At 35.6% G+C, this 22,470-nt stretch overlaps 1 protein-coding gene and 1 pseudogene across 5 annotated transcripts in view; one reads left to right on the top strand and one right to left on the bottom strand.

Annotated features, from left to right (window-relative positions):
- Positions 1 to 2,703: 2,703 nt before the first annotated feature.
- Brcc3 (BRCA1/BRCA2-containing complex subunit 3) overlaps positions 2,704 to 22,470 on the bottom strand; it is a 38,064-nt gene continuing 18,297 nt past the window's right edge. For 4 of the 5 annotated variants that reach the window (XM_050124960.1, XM_050124956.1, XM_050124958.1 and 1 more), the window contains 3 exons: positions 14,204 to 14,335; positions 13,462 to 13,505; positions 2,704 to 11,750 (listed from right to left, as the gene is read on the bottom strand). In XM_050124960.1, the coding sequence (XP_049980917.1) occupies positions 11,599 to 11,750; positions 13,462 to 13,505; positions 14,204 to 14,335 (328 nt within the window). In that variant the 3' untranslated portion in view covers positions 2,704 to 11,598. The remainder of the gene's footprint in view (positions 11,751 to 13,461; positions 13,506 to 14,203; positions 14,336 to 22,470) is intronic. The other variant, XM_050124957.1, reaches the window with a different exon arrangement.
- On the top strand, positions 19,115 to 19,208 carry LOC126490281 (uncharacterized; annotated as a pseudogene).

Here is a 22,470-nt window from a genome sequence, read left to right as displayed (position 1 = left end):
CCAAAATCTATAAGAAACTCAAGAAACCAAGAGTCAAGAAAACAAATAACCCAATTTAAAAATTGGCTATAGAAAATGGAAAAAGAAAGCATCTTCAACAAATAGTGCTGGCATGACTGTATATTGACATGTAGAAGAATGCAAATAGATTCATACCTATCCCCATGTACAAAACTCAAGTCAAAATGAATCAAAGACCTCAACATAAACCAATTTAATCATTATTAGTATATAGACATACTGCTGATGTTTTTGTATTATCATTGTATCCTGCAACTTTATTTTTTTATTTTATGTACTATGCACGTGTGTGTGTGTGTGTGTGTGTGTGTGTGTGTGTGTGTAGGCAGAAGAATGCTGTAGTATCCATGTAGAGCTCAGAAGAAAACTTGTGGGAGCCAGTTTTCTTTTTCTGCCATGTTTGTTCCTGGACTTTAACTCGGGGCATCAGGTTTGAATCAGCATTGTTCATTGAACCGTGTTTCTTGTCTGTGCAACTTTAAAGAGCTCATTTATTAGCTCTAGTAGTTTGGTGTGGTAAAACATACCTGTAATCCTAGCACTCAAGAGGCAAAGGCAGGATAATGATGAGTTTGAGGCCAACCTGGGCTACAAACTGAGATACAGGCAAACTTAGGCTATGTATCAAGACATAAATAATACATAAAGCAAATAATACATAAAAAATACATGATTTTGAACCTTTTCAAGTTCTGAAGGGCGCTTATTTCTCTTTTTCTCAATTTCTACTAGAATCTCCAATATAATGTTGGTAGAAGTTGTAGGAATAGAAAAATTTATCTTGATACTGTTTTTATGCAGAAAGCATTCAACTTTTTTTTTCCACTGAGTTTTTGTTAGTTGTGGGTTATTCATATATAACCTTTTTCTGGTGGAGGATGTTTCTTCTATTTCTAGTATGCCTGTTTTCTTTAAAGTAATGTGTTGACTTTGGTCAAATGCACTTATATCACATGACATTTTTCCTGAAGAAATATGAGTAAATACCTATTCACGTTAGATGAGAATGACTCAAAGGCAGCTGCATCCCCAAAAGCCCACCCCAGCATGGATGGTGGCTAATGAAAGTTGAAAACCTAGAGTTAGTTCACTGTTGTCGGGGTTTCTGTCCTGCCCGGTTCCTGCAATTGTTAAGTCCCACAGAAATCACACAAAGGTCTACATTAACTATAAACTGATTGTCCCATTAGCTCAGGCTTCTTATTAACACTTATAACTCATATTAGCCCATAATTCTTATCTGTGATAGCCATGTGGCTCGATACATTTTTCAACAAGGCAGTCACATCTTGCTTCTTCTGTGGCTGGGTCAGAACTGCTGAGGAACTTCCTTTATCCCAGAATTCTCCTGTTCTCATTGACCCACCTCTACTTCCTGTCTATTTGTCCTGCCTATACTTCCTGACTGGCTACTGTCCAACCAGCACTTATTTAAAATATAATTGACAGAATATAGGTAATTGTCCCACACTACTTCCCCCCTTTTTTAAATAACAAGAACTCTAAATCTAATATCCTTTGTTTAGCTTTTGTCCTGACCATTAGTCATAACAATTTGTGAGCAACATCCTAAATGAAGGAAAATATTCATAGTCCATTTTCGGGGAATGTGGGCATAGTTTTCCAGGCTACTTCCTGCTGGTTGGGGCACTGATAATCTTTTTTTTTATTGTAGGAACGAAAATTTATTTTCAATTAAAAGATAGAGTGGTAGTACATGCTTTATAACTCCAAAACTAGGAAGGCAAAGGCAAGAAATTCAGAAATTCAACCTTGGTTAGACAGCAAGTTTGAGGCTAACCTGGCCTACATGAGATTCTATCTCAAAAGAACTTACAAATTCTATATAAACATTAATAGAAAATACACTTGACAATAACTTCATACCATACTGTGCAGTTTTCATGGACACATAACCATTTTCATGTTAGACCAAAGAATATGCCCAATTCTATTTTAGATGAAATTCCTTTTTTTTGGCTAGTATCTAAAAGGAGTATATGTCTGTGTACATAGATAATCATTTCTAGGATGTTTATTCCTACTCTTGCCTCCTTGGGTATGATCCATTCAAAGTGGAGCCCTGAAAGTTTGCAGGGTTAATATTTATTTTGTAATATATTGTATAGTGTACAATGTATAAGGCATTATAATTAGGCACTATAAAAAGTCTCCAATGCCCTGAAGTTCCTGAGAACAACAACTAGCAAGCTCACTTGCTTGGCATGTGTCTGCTGCCGAAAGACAGTCTGAAATACGTTCAGAATGAATTCCCTTGTACCACCACCCCCTCTGTGCATCTCTAGCTGAGATCCCCTTTGACTTTCTTCATCTTTTAATACTGAATTCCTGATTTCTTCCTCTTACAGATTTCCTCATTCTCAACTCTATTAAAAAGCATGTTTCTTACCATTAAGTTTTTAGAGTATGTTTTCTGTATTGAAGTATTAATTTTAAATGTAATGCAAGTTTTACCCCTTGTATTTCTCAAACAAGAAAAACATTCTGAATTATATTACTTGAGATACTTTTTTCTGTTGAATGAACTTTGATTAAAAAAATCCTTCCTTATCTCTGACTAACATTATTTGAGGTTTAATTTCCAGATATTTTATCTTTTCAATTAGTTATGTCTAATAAACTTACCCATAGACACATAAGATATACACATAGAAATCCCAGGAGTGTTAAACTAAATTTTTAATTTTTCTGGGCGTTCAGCCCAGCTTGATTTAACTTTTTGAAAATTCTCATTGTGTCCTAGATCTCATTTTATTTTATTTTATTTTATTTGTCTCATTATGACTTTTGGGGGGGGCACTGATAATCTTATAGGAACCTAAAAAAAATTAGAATTATGACCAAGTCCTGACTGGAGTATCCTGTGAGGCTTGATCATCTCAGGCAGCAGTCTTGAATCTGTTCTGGATGTAGAACTCAGACATCTGGGCCATCTGCTCCTACTGGAGATTTCTCAGGTGGTCTTCCTTGATCAAACCTGATTTTTCTTAATTCAGAATAAATCCATAGCTTCTCATTTTCTGTGGAAACAAAAACAAAACCTCTTCTCCAAAGTAACATATCTTTTGACTTCAATTTTGAAGTCAAGGTATTTGCAAAATACCTATCTTGATTAATTCAGCAGCATTTATAAACAAATATCTTTTAGCAGCTGTTGCTCCTTCCTCAGCATTCAAACAATTCAAAGAGAACATAATAACATACAGTATCGAGACTGTGTATTTTTCATCTTTATGTGGCTTTATTTTAACCTCTATTTTTTTATTTTTAATTTTTGGCTTTTTTGAGACAGAATTTCTCTGTGTATCTGTCTGTCTCTGCCTCCCAAGTGCTGGGATTAAAGATGTGTCCCACCTCACCTTGAACTCACAGGGGTCTGTCTGCCTCTGTCTCCCAGTGTTGGGATTAAAGGTGTGTACCACCACACCCAACTACTCTCCTTTTTTTTTAAAAAAGACTTTAACCTTTTTCTTTTCTCTCCCAAGCCTGCATATATTTTTTAACACACAGTAAACCATTTAGATGTTTTCTTCATCTTTGAATCTGACTTTACTGTATATCACTCCTTTTCTGACCACATGAGTCTTTACAGATTCACATTCTAAAATTTTAGCTCCTTTGTCAAAAATCGGGTATTCATAGGTTTTTGGATTAATATCTGGGTCCACGATTGGATTCCACTGGTCAACATCTCTGTTTTTATGCCAGTACCAGGCTGTTTTCATTACTGTAGCTCTGTAAGAGTTTGAAGTCAGGGATGGTAATGCCTCTGGAAGTACTTTTATTGTATAGTGTTGTTTTGGCTATACTGGGTTTTTTGTTTTTCCATATAAAGTTGATTATTGTTCTTCCAAGGTCTGTGAAGAATTTTGTTGGGATTTTGATGGGGATCGCATTGAAGCTATAGATTGCTTTTGGTAGAATTTCCATTTTTAGTATGTTGATCCTACCAATCCACGAGCACGGGAGATCCTTCCATTTTCTGGTATCTTTTTCAATTTCTTTCTTCAAAGACTTAAAGTTCTTGTCAAATAGATCTTTCACTTCTTTGGTTAGAGTTACCCCCAGATACTTTATGCTATTTGTGGCTATCTCACTCTCTGCTTCTTTGTTCGTTGTGTATAGGAGGGCTACTGATTTTTCGGAGTTGATCTTGTATCCTGCCACATTACTAAAGGTGTTTATCAGCTGTAGGAGTTCTTTGGTAGAGTTTTTGGGGTCGCTCATGTACACTATTTTATCATCTGCAAATAATGAAAGTATGACTTCTTCCTTTCCAATTCAAATCCCCTTGATCTCCTTATGTTGTCTTATTGCTATTGCTAGAACTTCAAGCACTATATTGAAGAGGTATGGAGAGAGTGGACAGCCTTGTCTTGTTCCTGATTTTAGTGGAAGGGCTTTAAATTTCTCTCCATTTAATTTGATGATAGCTGTCGGCTTGCTGTATATAGCTTTTATTATAGTTAGGTATGACCCTTGTATCCCTAGTCTCTCCAAGACCTTTATCATAAAGGGGTGTTGAATTTTGTCAAATGCTTTTCCCACATCTAATGAAATGATCATATGTTTTTTCTTTCAGCTTATTTGTGTATTTTGTTGTTAAATCTATATTGGAAATTCCTAATAATATTTGAAAATATTCTCCCACCTAACAGTCCTCAGATTGGAATTTCTGGAATGACTAATTTTCTACTTAGAGAATGTCTCCCAAGTGTGCTGGAAGTATGGGAAACAGTCCAGCACTAAGGTCTGTAACAGGGAGAAAGATATGTCTTTGTGTTTTCCTATGTATCACCTTGATGAAGGGATGCAGCAATGAATTTCAAGTAAAACCCTGGAGCTTCTCAGTTCTCAGACTCTACAGTAGTGAATGGCAGTATGTGGTCCCAGAAGTTGTTTTATCCACTGACATGCAGCTCAGAACTATCATACTCCAGGGTTATTCATAGGTGAGCTCTGTTTCTGGTCACTAAGGGAGAAGATATTTTCTGTTAGCCTTATTGAGATGAGCTTCTTGTTGTCTTTGATTTGTTAGTATCCAGCTATTCTACCACCTGCAACTCCCTCCAGAGTTGTCACTCACTCTGGAGCTGAGGCATGTTAAATTTAGGATCCCTGGTTTGTGATTGTTTCCTGTTTTCTTGTCCCAAGGTTAGTTCAGTTTTTAAGTTTTCTTAAAATGACACTAGTCCACTGCAATGAAGTCTTACAGAGTGGTAAAATGTTTTCCTCTCCACTGCTGACCCATCCAACAGAGGAATCACTGCCTTGCCAAACCTACAAGATTTGAGGTTTGTGAGGGCTATAGGATTGTTCTGAAGGGAGAACTATAGTGATATTTTATTTTTATAAATAAAAGTTTGCCTGAAAATCAAAAAGTAAAACTAAGCCACTAGAGGCCAGGCAGTGGTGACACACACCTTTAGTCCAGAGACAGTTGGATCCCTGTGAGTTCAAGGCCAGCCTGGGCTACAAAAGATCAATGCAGAAACAGACCTAGGTGGTGGTGGCTCATACCTTTAATCCCAGTACTAGAGAGGTCTATATAAACCAGGATGAGACAGAAACTCCTCCTCTTTCAGTCTGAGGACTTCTTAGAGGTAAGAGCTCTCTAGTGACTTGGCTGCTTTGCTTTTTTATAAAAAACATAAATATCACTATAGAAAAACTACCCATCTATTTTCCTCAATGTGGCCTATTTTACGTCTTGAAGAAGGCTTCTGCTTCTCTTTCCCTTGCCAGAGAGTAATGAGGGTGGAGTTGTGTTCAGCTTGGCTTCTTTACAGTGCACCACCCATCTCTCTTCCAATTTTTAAGATGTTCTATTGTTAACTTTGTGGTTTATAAAGCTCTTCCTCTCGTTGGAATAATTATTTTATTCTCACTCTTCATTAGGTCACACAGCTGCTAGTCTATCATTTCTTCAGAAGACTGGTTATACATTTTTATTCTATATAGCTATCAATTGGCATGATTTGTCTACTTCTGAATTGGGCTGCTTTTTTGCTGTTGTTATCTGAGTTTTTATATATTCTGGAGACTAGATTCCCTTTTTCTTATTTATTTATTTATTGATTGATCGGTTTATCAAAACAGTTATTCTGTGTAGCTTTGGAACCTGTCCTGGAATTCACTCTGTAGACCAGGCTGGCCTCAAATTCAGAGTTCTGCCTGCCTCTGCTTCCCAAGTGCTGGGATAAAAGGCATGTGCCACCATTGCCTGGCTGGATACTAGATTCTTAGATAAAGTATTTTTGTAAAGCTTTCTGAGCTTTCATTTTTTATTTTGAGTTTTCTTTTTTTATATTTTTAATCTACATTTCTAAATTTTCATCAGGTCCAACAACTATTTTTTGTGATTTTTCTAAAATGTCATTGCTAACACCAAAGTCATAGAGATTTACTGATGTTTTAATATTTTAATAGTTACAAATTCTTATATTTAAATCCTTAACACATTATTAGTTACCACTCATGCATGCTATGGGGTGGGGGTCCAGCTTCATTATTCTGTGCAGATATTTAGTTGTCAAATCACCAGTTGTTAAAAGGGCTATGGTTTCTCCCATTCAATTGTCTTGTCTTTTTTGTTAAAAATCAGTTCACCATATACATATGCATTTATTTCTGGAGTCCATTCTATTCACTGTTAGTGGAGAATAATACTTGAAGTCCAGCAACTTGGTGGCAGGTGTGCTCATTAGCTACTGAAGTGCCATTTCTATTCCCCCTCAATGCGCAGAGGTAAGAATTGGAGGTATACAGGTACATCACTCATTCTCTCAATTGACACGTGCAATTCCCTTTTAAAGCAATCATATCAACTTTCTATTTCCATTTAACATCATGGGGGTCATTTTATCCTTTTTTTACGTATCTGTAAAAAATGCCTCAAGCATGAAAAAGCTTGCTTCAATTTTCCTCAACGCATTTACTTATTTGCTCAATTATTTTATTTAATGTAAGAGATCATTGTCTCCTCTTTACTGTGAGGGTACTGACACAGGACAACTTTCACTAGATCTTGATCCTGCCCTGCTACAAAGATAAAAACTCTTAGGCCTTCATGAAGTAATCCTAGCCACTAGGCACCATGCATTCCTCCTCATACATACCTATTCTATACATTCCAACTCTGATTAGATTACAAAAAAATTCCAAATTGTTATAACTCTGTTCCGATGCAAACAGTTAAAAAGGTGACAGAGATGTTGAGGTTGCCTGCTTGGATTCCAGTTGTGCATATGGATGTTCCCCTTCACTGAGGTAAGAAAGTAAAAAAGAATATAGGTTGAACCATAAACATATTAAATTTAGATTTATCAAATTCAATGTGGTAATAAGACTGCTTAATGGAAATATATAATGGGTAGCTAGAAATCTAAGTCTGGAATTCAGACAGGTGTAGAGAGAGAAATGGATTTGCTTGTAAATGCATGGAGAGGGATATGAATGAACTTTTAGAGGGGACAGATAGGGTATAGAAAATAACACAATACATGATAACAAAGTGGTAAATTTGGAAGAAGGACCAACTGTGTCAAGCCACAGGTTTATTAATGGCAGTTTTCAAAAAAAAATAAATAAAAGAATATGAGTTTGGGGGCTGGAGAGATGGCTCAGAGGTTAAGAGCATTGCCTGCTCTTCCAAAGTCCTGAGTTCAATTCTCAGCAACCACATGGTGGCTCACAACCATCTGTAACGAGGTCTGGTGCCCTCTTCTGGCCTGCAGGCATACATGCAGACAGAATATTGTATACATAATAAATAAATATTTAAAAAAAAAAAGAATATGAGTTTGACTATTGTAGGTTATCGGTAACTTTAGGAGGAATGGATTCAAAGGCAGTGTAGACAAGGTCAGAATGCAGGTTCCAAGTATAGGAAATAAGGAAGCAGTCAGGCATGGTGTTTTATGTCTGTAATCTTAGCATTCGGGAGACAGAGGCAAGAAAACTTCTAGATTGAGGCCAACTTGAGCTGTAGCATAAGACCCTATCTCAAGACAGGCTTAAAAAAAAAGAGGGAGAACACACCTATCTAAACAAGTACCTTTTGTTCCAATCAGTTTTGATTGTGATTGAAAAGGCAGAAAGGATACAAGGCTGTGTATTGGAATGCAATATTTTGTGTAAAGGTAAACTACTTAGGTGTAATTGGGAAAATAATCACATCTCATGCAGATCATTGTTCTTTCTGATGATCAACATTTTTAAAATATGAACACTGACTGAAAAGTAACCTTCATAGTCTACTATAATCTCATTTTATCTATGAAAATGAAACAAACATGTATTCATAGTTGGCCTAATATACAAATAATTTTATTTCCCCCTCCAAGGTATTCTTTATATTACCTTCCCTCCTCACCCCCCCCCTTTTTTTTCTGAGACAAGGTTTAGGCCAACTGGCTGGCTCTAAACTTGTGATAAGTCTCCCACCTCAACCTCCTGAGTTCTAGGATTACAGGCACATGCCACTAAACATGGCTTATCAATCAGTCTTATTTCATAAGAACCTTACTTCTTATTATGTAAACCTATAAATTTTTATTTTGCAATAATTATAGGCTTACCAGAAATTGTAAAAAATAGTACATAATCCCACGTACCCTTTACCCAATTTGTCCTACTTGTAAGATCTTCTACAACTATAAAACTTCAAAACCAACATTATGGTAATGGTATAATACTGCGGAATAGGCTACAGACGTTATTCACTTCTACCAGATTTTACATGTACTGATTTTTATGTATATAAATATATAAAATGCTAGCACAGGAACAGATTTATGTACTAAACACTAAATTTAAGATACAAAACTGTTTCATCAGCCTAAATGAACTCTTATGTCACACTGTAACAACAATGCATATATAATGCCCAGTCCCTGACTCTGGAAATCATTAATCTGTTCTTTCTTTTCATTAATTCTGACATTTCAACAACACATCAGAAATGCAACCATACAGTAAGTGACCTTTAAAGACTCATTTTTTTCATTTACTGTATGTCCCAAGGCTCATCTAAATTATATAGATATTAGTAATATGTTCCTTTCCACTACAGAGTAGTATTCCATGGTAGGAATGGTTTGTTTAGACATTTACCCACTGCAGAACATTTGGGTTACTTCTAATTTACAGCTATCACAGATAAAATTGCCAAGAAAAAATTTGTAAAAGTTTTTGTGTCGAGGCAGTATGACAGCTGGCTCATGTTAAGTGTATGCTTAACTTTATAAAAATTTCCACTCCTCTACCCAGTATCTGTATTTTACATTCCTGTCATGGTTTGCATTCTCCACAGTACTTAGCATTTTCACAATTTTCTCTTTAGCAATTCTGATAAGTATATACCATACCACACTGTAGTTTTAATTTGCATTTCCCAATGACTTATGAGGGTCAATATATATTCACATAATTACTTCTATTTACCGTCTTTAGTAAAAATGTGTCTTTTTTCATTTTCTACTGGGATTATTTTTGAGTTTTGAGCATATTATCTTTTCCATTGATCAGATATTACATGGTTTACCGTTTCTCTTCTTAAGATTTTGTGGAATAAAAGTTTTAATTTTGATGAAGTCCAAATATCTACTCATTTTCTTATAGATGGTGCCTTTTGAGTTGAAGATTAATACCTGACTCCTAAAAAAATTTTTAAATGATTTTTTTCCCTTACATTTTCCAGCTTACATTTAAATCCATGACACATTTTGAGGTACTTTTATAAGATATTTTGTTAATTTGTGAAAATTTAATTTGTTGAAATGACTTTCCTTTCTTCTTGATTTAAATGATATGCTTAAATGGCATATTATTGTGTGTTTATTTCTGAATTTTCTTTCCTGTTCCATTGATTTATATATCTGTTCTGCGAATATCATAGCGTCTTGATTACTGCAGCTATATAGTAAGTCTTGAAGTTATATAATGTGGGCCCTCCACCTTTATATTATTCAAAATTGATTTAGTTTAATAAAATTGTACACCCAGTATTTTCATATGTCCTATAAAAAAGAAAATGAATAAAGAACAATTATGGTGGAAGAAAATTAGAGAAAATACAGCATGACACCTGGTTCTAAAATTTTATGGTTAAAGAAAATTGTTACATATGGTTAAATATACCAATAAGATGTAATAAGCAGCATTTAAATTCCATATGCCCTAAGAATATTTGTTTTCAAATATAAGTATGCCCCAGAATCAGCTGAGTAGGTCATATAGATTTCTGGGTTCTAGCCTCAAAGATTGAATTTGAACTTTGAACTGCAAGTGATTCTGATGCAAGTATTTCTGGGATTTTGAAAAACAATAATCTATGGGAAAATAAAAAGACAAACCAAAACTCCCAGTTATCACTATGGTTGGGACTGATAATGTTTTCTTTCCTTATACTCTTTTTTCCAATTCCCACTTTAGTTTCCAGTATGCAAAAGGCTCAACATTTTTATGAATACATAAATATACAATTAGTGGCTACATATGAATGAATAATAAAATACAATCATCATATTTTTGAAGTATGATTTCTACTATAACCTAAATCCTAAAAAAATCATGGTCATATTATAATTGAATCTTAGATATACAGGATCAGTAAGAATTTGCTTTAGACTCAATAAGCTAGAACTCAATTGTTTGCTTAAGAGTGCATCCACACAGAATTCAAGTTTAGCTATCTCATAACATGTATTTAGAGATCAAGAAGGAAGTCCTAACACATGATTCTAAGTGAGAGTAATCAATAGAGGTGGGTAGCAATGAGCCCTGCATGTCTTTACATTAACCCTACAGTACTTATGATTCACTTGCCTAACAAGAATATCAAACTATAAAATTGAAATACCAAGTGTTCTTCCTTTAAATTATACAGGATAGATATCTGAAACTAAAAACAAAGAATTAAAATTCTAAGAAGTTTATGTTGCTGGTGCACATCTTTAATTCAGAGGGAAGTGGATCTTTTTGAGTCCCAGACGTTCCACAGCTACATAATGAGACATTGTCTCAAAAAAAAAAGTTTATGTCAGGTATTTTCATTGAGAATAGGCATTTAATGCCAAGCATGGTAGGTGGTGCACATCTTTATTCCCAGCACTACAGAGGAAGAGGCAGGTGAATCTCTGCGTTTGAGGGCAGCTTAGTGAGGTATGCATAGTGAGTTCCAGGACAAATAGGGATGCATATTGACACTTTGGCACAAAATTAGAATAAATGTTCTTAACATTTAGAATAAACTTATCAAACATTTTATTCCCAGATATTCCTTGCTAATGCATCTCTTATAACCCTTACAAAATAACTTTCATATTCTGTAAATCATCCTGCATGTTTTCTTTTACAGCAACTGTAGGCAAGAGGATTCTATAAGCTCTGGAAAAGTTTTAGGAAGACATCTTGTATTTTATATACATAAAACTATCTGTTGGGATATAAAAAGTGCTCCTGAATTATCTGCCTACATAGGAGTTGTATATAATTTTGAACCATATTCAGTGCACAAACTGAGAAACAATATTATCACATTTTTGTCCTCTTGCTTTATTCTAGGGAAGACAACTCTTCCATAAGCTCTTCTTTTTCTTGTTGCAACTCTTGCAAATGCTGCTGGTTTTGCTCCAATCTGTCCTCCAACCACTGTAGTAGAGGCCCACTGACTGCTGACATCTGACTGCATAAATTCTTGGTAAACACTTCAATAAGAAAAGAAAAAACATAATTATAAGATAACTATAAAAAGAACTATACACTGGCATGTTCCTACTATACTACCAACAATATCTTAGTTTTGGGCACAGAAAAAAAGGGCTTGAAGAAACAAGTTTCTAAAGTACTAAACTAAAGTTCTAAAGTAGAACTGGTAAATGATTTCTAGTAGTCAACAAGGGGGAAAAGAGCTGAGCAAAGCAGGTACATATTCTGAAGCCCTAGATCCATAAGCCAAAAAGAAATCTATGTAAAAAAATAAAATTAAATTTGAAAAAGGAAAAAGATGGCTAGCTCTTCATTTCTTCATGTTAAAGGGTTAAGAAAGCACAGAAAGGTTCCCGTCTCCAGTAGGACTCTACTGTTTCCTCAAATGGAACAGAATTAAGTCCACAGAATCCAAGCTTGTCTCTTCTGGTCAGCACTATAGGCTTGTGCCTAGAAGGTTATCTAGCAGGGAAAGGGTACTTAAATGGCTTTTTTGGATGAATAAACAGATGAATGATGATATTTAGTGACTAAACTATCTCTCACTAATTTCAAAGTTTCAATTAAATATGAATTCTTTCATATACATGCACCTGTCTTTAGGCACTGCCCAGGTACATTGATCAGTCTGTCTACTTTTGAGATGTTAGTATATTTTTTAAATTATTGTGATTTTAGAATATGGTTATATACCAACATTACCAATCTTAACTCTTTGCCATGTTTTACTGAGATAAAAATGATGAGATATAGCTTCCCTTTTTGTTTTAACAAAGAAATTATCTACCAATCAGAAATCTTTTCATGATTGTTCCGGTGTATACATTTAAGCCCAGGACTTGAGAACAGAGTAGTCTACATATTGAGTTCCAGAATAGCCAAGGCTACATAGAAAGACCCTGACTCAAAATAAACAAATAAATACATAAAATAGAAAAGAAAGCATTCCAATGTTCTTCACCAGCAATTTAGTTCATAAATGTTTTGTTGTTGCTTGTTTTAGTTTTTTTTAAGTCACTCAGTAGCCAGGTTTTATTCTGGATCTCTGTGTAAACTAGTCTGGCCTCAAACTTATGGCAGTCCTCTTGCCTCTGCCTCACCAGAAATGGCACTACAGACATGCAAAGCCCTACTCTGTTTAGTCATTAAATAGGGAAATCTGGGTTAGCTGAATGGTAGATGTAGCTAGAGGTGCGTGTATGTTGCAGAAAATAAATTGGTACATATATACTTATTTTTTGATCCTTTGACTTACCCAGGAATTCCTTCTCTATTTATTCACATGGAAAATATCCTGCCTGATGTATTCCCTTTCCTCTACCTGCTTGTCTCTGCTACAAGACTAAAATAGGTCGGTAGTAATGTGATAAAACCAGTTCATAATGGCATATTTCTAAAATTTCTGGAAGCTATTGAACATCCATGCTATGAAATACTATGGCAACTGGGATTCCCTAAGAGATAGTGTTTAAACATACCAGCACACTACTGAGCTAGTCTATAAAAAAGCTTTTCTAGTTTTCCTTCTGTCTTATCATAAGACCACATTTATGGTATTTAAGTGTCTATAGGGTTTCAAGGAAATGTAAGGAGCAAGATTAGTTAAATTTCTAGAGAAGGAAACTGGAAACTCAAAGATAAATTAAAAGTGCTTCTATAAAATGAGTATTTCAGAAATTGCTCCATATACTCCAGAAAAAAAAATCTTACCCGAGCCATTATGGATCTTGGTTACTGAGTCCAGATGTGTAAGGCTAAAGGGATAAGGTACTTTAGGTTAGCAACAATGCAGAATCAAAATGGTCAGGTGTTTAACAAAATCATAACCTGCATTAGAACTTTGCCAATTTGATTAGATGATCTGAGTTCCCACCATGGTTAACTTTAAATTTAATTTGGGAGATATGATTTATTAAAAAATTCAAAAGAGGCCGGGTGGTGGTGGCGCACGCCTTTAATCCCAGCACTTGGGAGGCAGAGGCAGGCGGATCTCTGTGAGTTCAAGACCAACCTGGTCTACAAGAGCTAGTTCCAGGACAGGAGCCAAAAGCTACAGAGAAACCCTGTCTCGAAAAACAAAAAACAAAACAAAACAAAAAATTCAAAAGATAATTCAAAGACATAATTATGAAACTACTATCTCTTCTGAAGCTCTTGATACATTACACATTTAGTAAATATGGCCCAGTAATACACAGTGGAATCACTAGGATGTTGTGGTTTCTTTTCACAACCAGAAAAAGAAATGTGTTTTGTCTTGAAGGATCCAAAATATATGAGGCAAGATAGTAAGGTTAAAGAGATCATTATAATATAGTGTGAGAAACATGATTTGAAGCTGCTGTGAAACTCTCTCCCAGACAGGTAAAAGGAAAGGGGCCTCAAAAGCTGAGCTGCTAAAGATAAAGGGTCTTCACTGAAGTTAACAACAGAAACACTGAAGAAGTGTTACCTATGAATCCTTCTATATGCATCCTGTTCTTCCTGACATAGGATCTTTGGCAGTTCTACTGCTGATTCAAGGCATACCTTCCCAATAGTGATATGAGGTACAATATGGATTGGGATTTCAATTCTCTCATACCTGTAAGACAACCAATTAAGATCACATTTTATCCTTTAATTAAAATAAGTTATTTACACTTTAATGAGTTTGGAATATGGAATGCTTCAAAGATTACATATTACTATAATTCATTAAGTTACTCAATTTGAAAGTAGACAGAGTTCAAATTAGGCTTTTCTTGAGAGCAAATTAGAAGTCTATTTGTGCACTCATTATTCTCTAGCCCCTTAGAGAATATGAATCCAGTACTGTAAATTTAACATAAACCTTTAGGAACTCAAAATCAATATGACCAACTGTTTAAATAAAAGAAACAACTAATACTGCTTTTAGTCAAAAAGTTGCATGAATCTGAATAAACTGACTCAAATGCAGATACTTCAGTGACTCTATCAGATTCATTTTGTAGATGGAATTACTCACATAAATATCATCCCTCAATTTTTATTCTCTTCTATGGATAAAACTAGGTAAGATATTTACACATACTTCCATTTCATGGTAGAATGGAAGGTACAGACAGGCTTGTCTAATTTCAGTCAAGTTCCTTGTATATATTTCTCATTCCCAATATGCTTAAAGTCTACATTAACAGTGGGGTCAGTGAATGATCCAGTCTGGGGACCCTCTACATTATGAAATCCATGGATACATGGCAGTAAAGTAGAATAAGATCTAGTTTTCTGCTGCCTTCTCTTCCTATCCACTAAAAGTGTCTTTTGGTCCTATATCATGATTTAGATGAAACATACATGACAAGAAATTACAACTATCTTTCTTTTATCCATATTCACATAATTAGGGGAGAGTTAATGAAACAATATACAATAGTAGCCTTTGGGGAGTAAAATACAGTGATTAATATTAATGATGGGTCCAGAAACACTAAAGAAGTCAGTAGGCTACTCTTAGTTCTCTTAACAAGGTTTCCAATTAAATTTTCTGGGTGTATAAGCAGAAATGGTCTCAACAGTATACAATATGGAACATACATTTCCATAAATTCATGGAAGAAACTGCAGTTTCTGTCAGTTGACTAAAATTTAAAACCTAGAACCAGGATGAAACCATAAGTATCTAAAGCTAATGACAGATTCAGATTCTGCCTCTGATAATAAACTAGTTTTTATAACAAGTTTTCCTACTAAAAACAATTAAAACACATTAAAGAAAAAACTGTCTGACAGTAGTCACTGGAGAGCTGCCAAGACAATAAGTAATGGGGCCAACAGGGAGAAAATTTCAGAGGTGATTCTCACAGATCCAATTTTCCCAGAAAAGTATGATTCTAAACAAGGAAATTTATAGGATAAGAAGTTGCAAATAGTTTTCAAAAGTACTGGTGAGTTCAGGATGACAAAATTATAGCTAAGAAAATGCAAGGGTAGAGAACCTGTAAACTATTCTCAGGCATATGATGGCAAACACACTAGGAACAAAAATAGAATTCCATCAGTATACTGACTGGTTTTGTGTGTCAATTTGACACAAGCTAGAGTCATCATGGAAGAAGGCACTCCCAGTTACGGAAATGCCTCTATGAGATTCAGCTGTAAGTCATTTTCTCAATTAGTGATCAATAGAGGAGGTGAGTGGTGCTATTCCTAGGGTGGAGGTCCCGTTCTATAAGAAAGCAGGCTGAGCAAGCCAGGAGGAGGAAGCCAGCAGCACTCCTCCATGTCCTCTGCAACAGCTCCTGCCTTAGGTGATACGGGATTCTCCTCTGTATGCTGTGAATATGTTTTTATTACCATTGGTTAATAAAGAAACTGATTTGGCCTATGGCAGGGCAGAATAAAGCAAGGTGGAAAATCCAAGGAGAAAGAGGACAAAAGAAGTTTGAGTCATGCAAGCACCATGTAGCTACTGAAGGAGAAAGACGGCAGAACCTTACCGTTCTGGAAGTCACAGCCTAGTGGTGATACACATCAATAGAAATGGGTTAAGATGTAAGCGCTAGCTAGGAATATGCCTGAGCTATTGGCCAAATAGTGTTGTAATTAATACAGTTTTTGTATGGGTGGCTGGGAAATTAAATTGCAGTCTCTGATAAAACTTAGGATCCTGCCCTGTTTGAGTTACTATCCTGATTTCCTCCAATGATGGACTATGATCTGGAAGTGTAAGCCAAATAAATTCTTTCCTCTCCAACTTGCTTTTTGGTCATGGTGTTTTGTTACAGCAATAAAAACCCTACCTGAGACAACTTTATAGGAACTAAAAACCTAGACTTGACTTATCCCAATTCCTAACTAAATACAGAGTGATCTGGTAGTTATACTAGCTAGAATTTAGAAAACCACCCAAACCTTCACTATAACGAAAAATATCAAATAATGAGATATAAAGGAAAAATATCTATTAACTGTGAAAATAAAAGTAATTTTAAATAAATTATGTTCTAGAAAGAAACAATGAATAGATTATGAGTAGAGATCAGTGACCACTCTTTCATTTGAGAAAGAGAAAAAGTACATGATAGGCTTTGCCTAAAACTTAACTTTGCTAGAAGTAAGGAGAAATGAAGAAGGCATGTAATTATACAAGACTATTGCTAGACTGAAAAATATAGAAACCTTAAGTATAGAATTAATTCAACTCCATCATCAAATTTAAGCCACAAGCTGAAAAGCAGAGAAATCTTCAGCATTTTATATTTCTTAAATCTAAAACTCATGCTATACATGGAAAAATGTGATGACCATTGGGCAGATGTCATCCTGTGCTCATATCCCAGCAATAAAGAGAGAAAGGAAGAGAGAGAATAAAAAGAAAGGAAAAACAGGAATTTAAAAAAATGAAGTAGAAATATAGTTCTGACCCAAATAACTTCTGAATGGATGGAAATTATAAGTCTTAAAATTTATATAAAATACTTCATGAATAATGAACTAATTCTCTTTTTAAAAATTTAGACAGGGCCTCTCAATATAGTTCAATCAGACCTGAAACTCACTTAGTATCTCAGGTTGGTCTGAAACTTGTGATCTTCCTTTCTCAGGCTTCCTAGTGCTGGGATTATAGGCTTGCATTATCATACCTGGTTCTTATCTATTCTCAAATGTATCCTGGGGAATGCTCTCCCCAGGATAGACCACATGCAAAATTTAAAAGTAATTTTTTTCTGATTATAGCTTAAGGAAACTAGAAATGAATGGCATAAGGAAAAGTAGAAAATCCATAGATGAATAAGTTAAGCAAGATACTCTTTGATGTGGGAGTGTCATATCAATCTGTTGATTTCATTGGCTGAGCAATAAAGAAACTGCTGGCCCTGATAGGTTAAAAGATAGGTGGGCGGAATAAACAGAATAGGATGCTGGGCGGAAGAAGAAGTGAGGTCAGACTCTGCTCTGCTTCAGGAGAGACGCCATGCTTAGCCCTCCCAGGTAGACGCAATAGCTCTGCGCTCTGAGGCAGACGCATGAAGCTGAGACCCACGATGGACGTAGGCTAGAATCTTCCTGGTAAGCGCACCTTGGGGTGCTTACATACATCATTAGAAATGGGCTAGTCCAGGTGCGAGAATTAGCCTGTAAGGGCTAGAGTTCATGGGCCAAGCAGTTCTTAAATGAACACAGTTTGTGTGTTGTTATTTCGGGCATGAGCTAGCCAAGCGGCCGGGGTGTTGGGGACGCAGCCCCGCCGCCGCTCATATTTCAACAACTCTTAAACAACAAATGGGTTAAAAAAAAAACTAATAAGAGAAATTAGAAGAAATCCTGAAACAACTGAAAATGAAAACAATCTATTATGAAATGAAGCAAAAATAATATGCTGAAGAAAGTTAACCCATTATTTATAGCCATGAACACTGAAAAAGAATTAACAGGGAAAGATGGCTTAGTGGGTAAAGGTATTTGTTGCACAAGCATAATGACCTGAATCAGATTTCCAGGACCCAAACAGTAGATGGAGAACTGGAGAAAGTTGTTCTCTAACCCTGACATGTATACCATGGTATAGCACACCTCCACATATAATAAATATGTGCATACAAAACACAAACATGCAGATAAATCCATAGCAACAGCGTTTTCCAGCCTCAACTCACTATCAGTCATAGGTATTCCGAGTCTCAGGTAGCAGACATAAGATCTGCATAGGATCAAAATGTACAAAAGCATTAAAACCCAAAAACAGAGAAATCTGGTGTGTTAATTACTTTTGTGGCAAGTATGTAACACCAATCTGTCACTAACTGTAAGAAACTGATTTCCAATAAAAGCTCATGCCTGGCCTCATGGCGCATAGGGAGGAATGGGTTGACAAGAAAGGAAGAGTAAAGTACTAGAGTTTGTATATTCCAAAATGCACAGGAAATGTAAACAAAGATTGCAGAGTTGAACCTGTAACTCTAATAAAAAAATAACACAAACATGTACATATGTGTAATAAATATTTTTTAAAGTTGGGCATGGCGGCTCACGCCTTTAATCACACTTCGGAGACAGAGGCAGGTGGATGTCTTTGAGTTCAAGGCCAGCCTGGTCTATGGAATGAGTTCCAGGACAGTCAGGGGTACACAGAGAAACCCTACACCAAAAGCCCAAAACAAACAAACAAATGTTGGGCAGTGGTGGTGTGTACCTTTAATCCCAGCACTCGGGAGTCAGAGGCAGGAGGATCTCTGTGAGTTTGAGGCCAGCCTGGTCTACAGAATGAGTTCCAGGACAGTGAGGGGTACAACAGTGAAACCCTGTACCAAAAAGCCTAAACAAACAAATAAAATGAATGAATGCCAGGCGGTAGTTGTGCATGATTTTAACAAAAAATAAATAAGACAAAAAAGTTTAAGTGCTCACTTTGGCAGCACATATACTAAATACAGAGATTAGCATGGTCCCTGAACAAGGGTGACATACAAATTCATGAAGTGTTCCATAGTTACAAAAAAATAAATAAATAAAAGATAATAATTACCCATATGCTCATAATTATGGAGTACCAGAGTCGCTAATATTTATGAAACACTACTATGTGCCAAATATAAATATGGAAAATATTTTGTCTGCATTAAGTCTCACAACAGGCATGCAATATCACTTCCATCTTATTTATTAATCTATTATTTTTTACTTTTAAAGTTTTTTTTATGTGTCTGAGTGTTTTTGGCTACACGTATGTATGTCTCTTCACAGTATATTTGGTACCCAAAGTGGTCATAAGAGGACATCAGACCCCCTGGAACTGGGGTAGCAAAAGATTGTGAACCATTGTGTAGGTGTTGAAAACTGAGCCTAGGGACTCTACAAAAGCAGCAAGTGCTCTTAACCATTGATACACTTCTCCAGCCTATTACCTCTTTTTTACAAATACAAAAATCAGATGTTTAGCTGGGTATGGTGGCACATGTCTTCAATTCCAGCACTTGAGAGGCACAGGCAGAGGCAGATGGATATCTGTGAGTTTGAGGTCACCCTGGTCTATATTTTGAGTTCCAGGACAGCCAGGGGGGCTACACAGTGAGACACTGTCCCAAGAAAAAAAAAAGGAGATGTTTAAAAAAACTACACTAACTTTGCGAGTTCACAGTCACAGGGCTAAGTAGACAGTATATTTAATCTTCAAAGTCAGGTTGGACTCCAGTGTGTGAGTTATAACTGCCACAACATATTCATAATTTTTTTTTGTTTCCATTCTGGCTTGTATCTAACACAAATGTAACTGTTAGAATTTTGGGCCATGTTTGTATATATAATCTCAACATTCAGGAAGCAGGATGAGGAGGATTGCCACAAGTCTGAGGCCAGCCTGGTCTACACAGTGAGATATGGCATTAAATAACAATAAAATAAATTGTCCTTCAGAAAGACTATAACAGCTGGGAGTTCCATTTACCACCAGCAATACAGAACAGCAGCCACATCCAAACTAAGCAATATTTAAAGCAAAAATAAAACTATGACAATTTGACAGGAAAAGCAACATGTTATCACTAAAAATCACTTAAAAATAATACATTTGTTTTTACAAATAATTTCTGTCATCTATTTTCATCCATGTTTTCATTTTGTTTACAGATTTTTGAATTGCTATATGGTCAAACCTACCAGTCTTCCACCATGCACCATTCCCCTGATATACTTAGAAAACCTACCAGTAATTCATATGTTCTTGAGTTCTTCACTTAGAACCATCTAAACCATCTAAATTTTAACAGCCAGTTAAAATTGAAACTCATCTGTAGACCACTTTTAAAAGACTATGAGAAGACAAACACTTCTACCTTATATCTTTCTAATATCTTATAAAAAGTTCAAAATGGGAAAAACCTAACAATTTTCTATGAAATATTTGAAGAGTTCCTCTATTGACCTAAAACAGAAATAGCCATCAGATTGGATGAATAAGTAGAATGGAATTTCAGTATTTTTTGGTCTTATGTCAACGTTTTCTTAATTGAGTTAAGTTTCTACAATATATTGTTAACTATCCAAAATTTGTTAAAGGGATGTTTGGGATCCCCTGTAGCTTTTTCTGACTGAAAGAGTTTCCAGGTGTCATTCATCACATTCTTCCCATGTTCTGAATTAACTGTATTCACCTCTCTATCTTTACAACTAGAATCAAACAAGGGGCATAGGAAAAACTAGCAAACCTGTCCAGGGTTCCTTCTTGTTGTCCACTGAAAACATTAAAATAGTAATTGGTGCATTTTCTGCTAAGAAAAGACACTTTGATTTCCATCATGTTCACTGAGAAACTGACTATATTCATTTTCTTTATGATATTTACCACACAGCGTATGTTCAAAAAGTAACTTAAGCCAGAAATATTTGGAGAGTCTAACAATTTATGTTCAAAAGTACTGCTGATGACTTGTCTGTGGTGGGATCACTGATCAGAGCCACTCTGATACCACTGGCCAGTTTTAGTTCATGACATTCTTGGTAATCTTGGTCTTCTATTCTCTGGATAGGAGTATTATATAGTTTGCTATGGCGACATCTCCCTAGTTCCTTATTACTGCTTTTTAAAACTATCTATAAATATATTGACATGTCAACAATTTCATTATTATATTATTACATTGGTGATTCCTGTTTCTCATTTCTTTACTAAGACAGTCCCACTGTGTAGCCCTATCTGGCCTAGAACTCACTATATAGTCCACACTGGCCTTGAACTCATAGAGATTTACCTAACTCTGCCTTCTGAGTGCTAGGATCAAAGATATGCACCACCATGTCTGGCTCACTCATCTTTTTTATTGATAATTTGTCTTTATTGTTTTTGATGTTTTGAGACAGGATCCCATGTAGGCCAGGTTGTCACTGAACTTGCTCAGCAGCCAAGGTAATCTTGAACTTCTGATTCTCCTGCCTCCACCTAACAAATACTGGTAGATTATAGTGATTTACCACCAGATCCAATATTAAGACTTGTTTGAGACAAAGTTTGGCAATGAAGTCATGGTGCGGCCTAGCTGAATTCATTATGCAATTGAGATTTTCTTCTAACTCACTGCAATCCTCCAGAATCAGCCTCCTAAGTGTTAGGATTACAGGAATGAACTATCATGTCTAATGTTAAATTTTTCTCCTAATATTCCAGATAGTTTACCTTTTTAAAAAATATTTATTTATTTATGATGTATAGTGTTCTGCCTGCATGTATGCCTGCAGGCCAGAAGAGGGCACCAAACCTCATTACAGATGGTTGTGAGCCACCATGTGGTTGCTGGGAATTGAACTCAGGACCTTCAGAAGAGCAGGCAATGTTCTTAACCGCCGAGCCATCTGTCCAGCCCCTAGTTTACCTTTATTAGTTATAAAATTGGCAAATATTTTCAATCTTACAGGCTGCCTTTTCACTTTCTTAATATCTTTTCATAAACAAGTTTTGTTTTACAAATGTATCTATTCTGTTATTCATGTTTTGCTGTCACATCTATGAAAACTTGTCATATTGCAAAGTTCAAATGTCATCAGATTTAACCTATGTTTTCTAAGTATTCATGGTTTTAGATTACATATTTAGTTCACTAGTTTATCTGTAGTTAATTCCTATATATTCTGTGAAGTGGGGGTTCCAACTTTACTGTTATGTATATATAATTATTAAAGCACCACTCAGAAGAAAATATTCGCTTCTCATTCAATGACACTGGCAGCCTTGCTAAATTTTTGGTTTTATTTGATTTGGTTTTA

Source organism: Alexandromys fortis, unplaced genomic scaffold (assembly GCF_014885135.2).
Source record: "Alexandromys fortis isolate MF-2015 unplaced genomic scaffold, M_Fortis_MF-2015_v1.1 scaffold_225, whole genome shotgun sequence".
Classification (NCBI taxonomy): domain Eukaryota; kingdom Metazoa; phylum Chordata; class Mammalia; order Rodentia; family Cricetidae; genus Alexandromys; species Alexandromys fortis.
The sequence above is the reverse complement of the archived record's forward strand: the minus strand, read 5'-3'. Positions and strand labels throughout refer to the sequence as shown.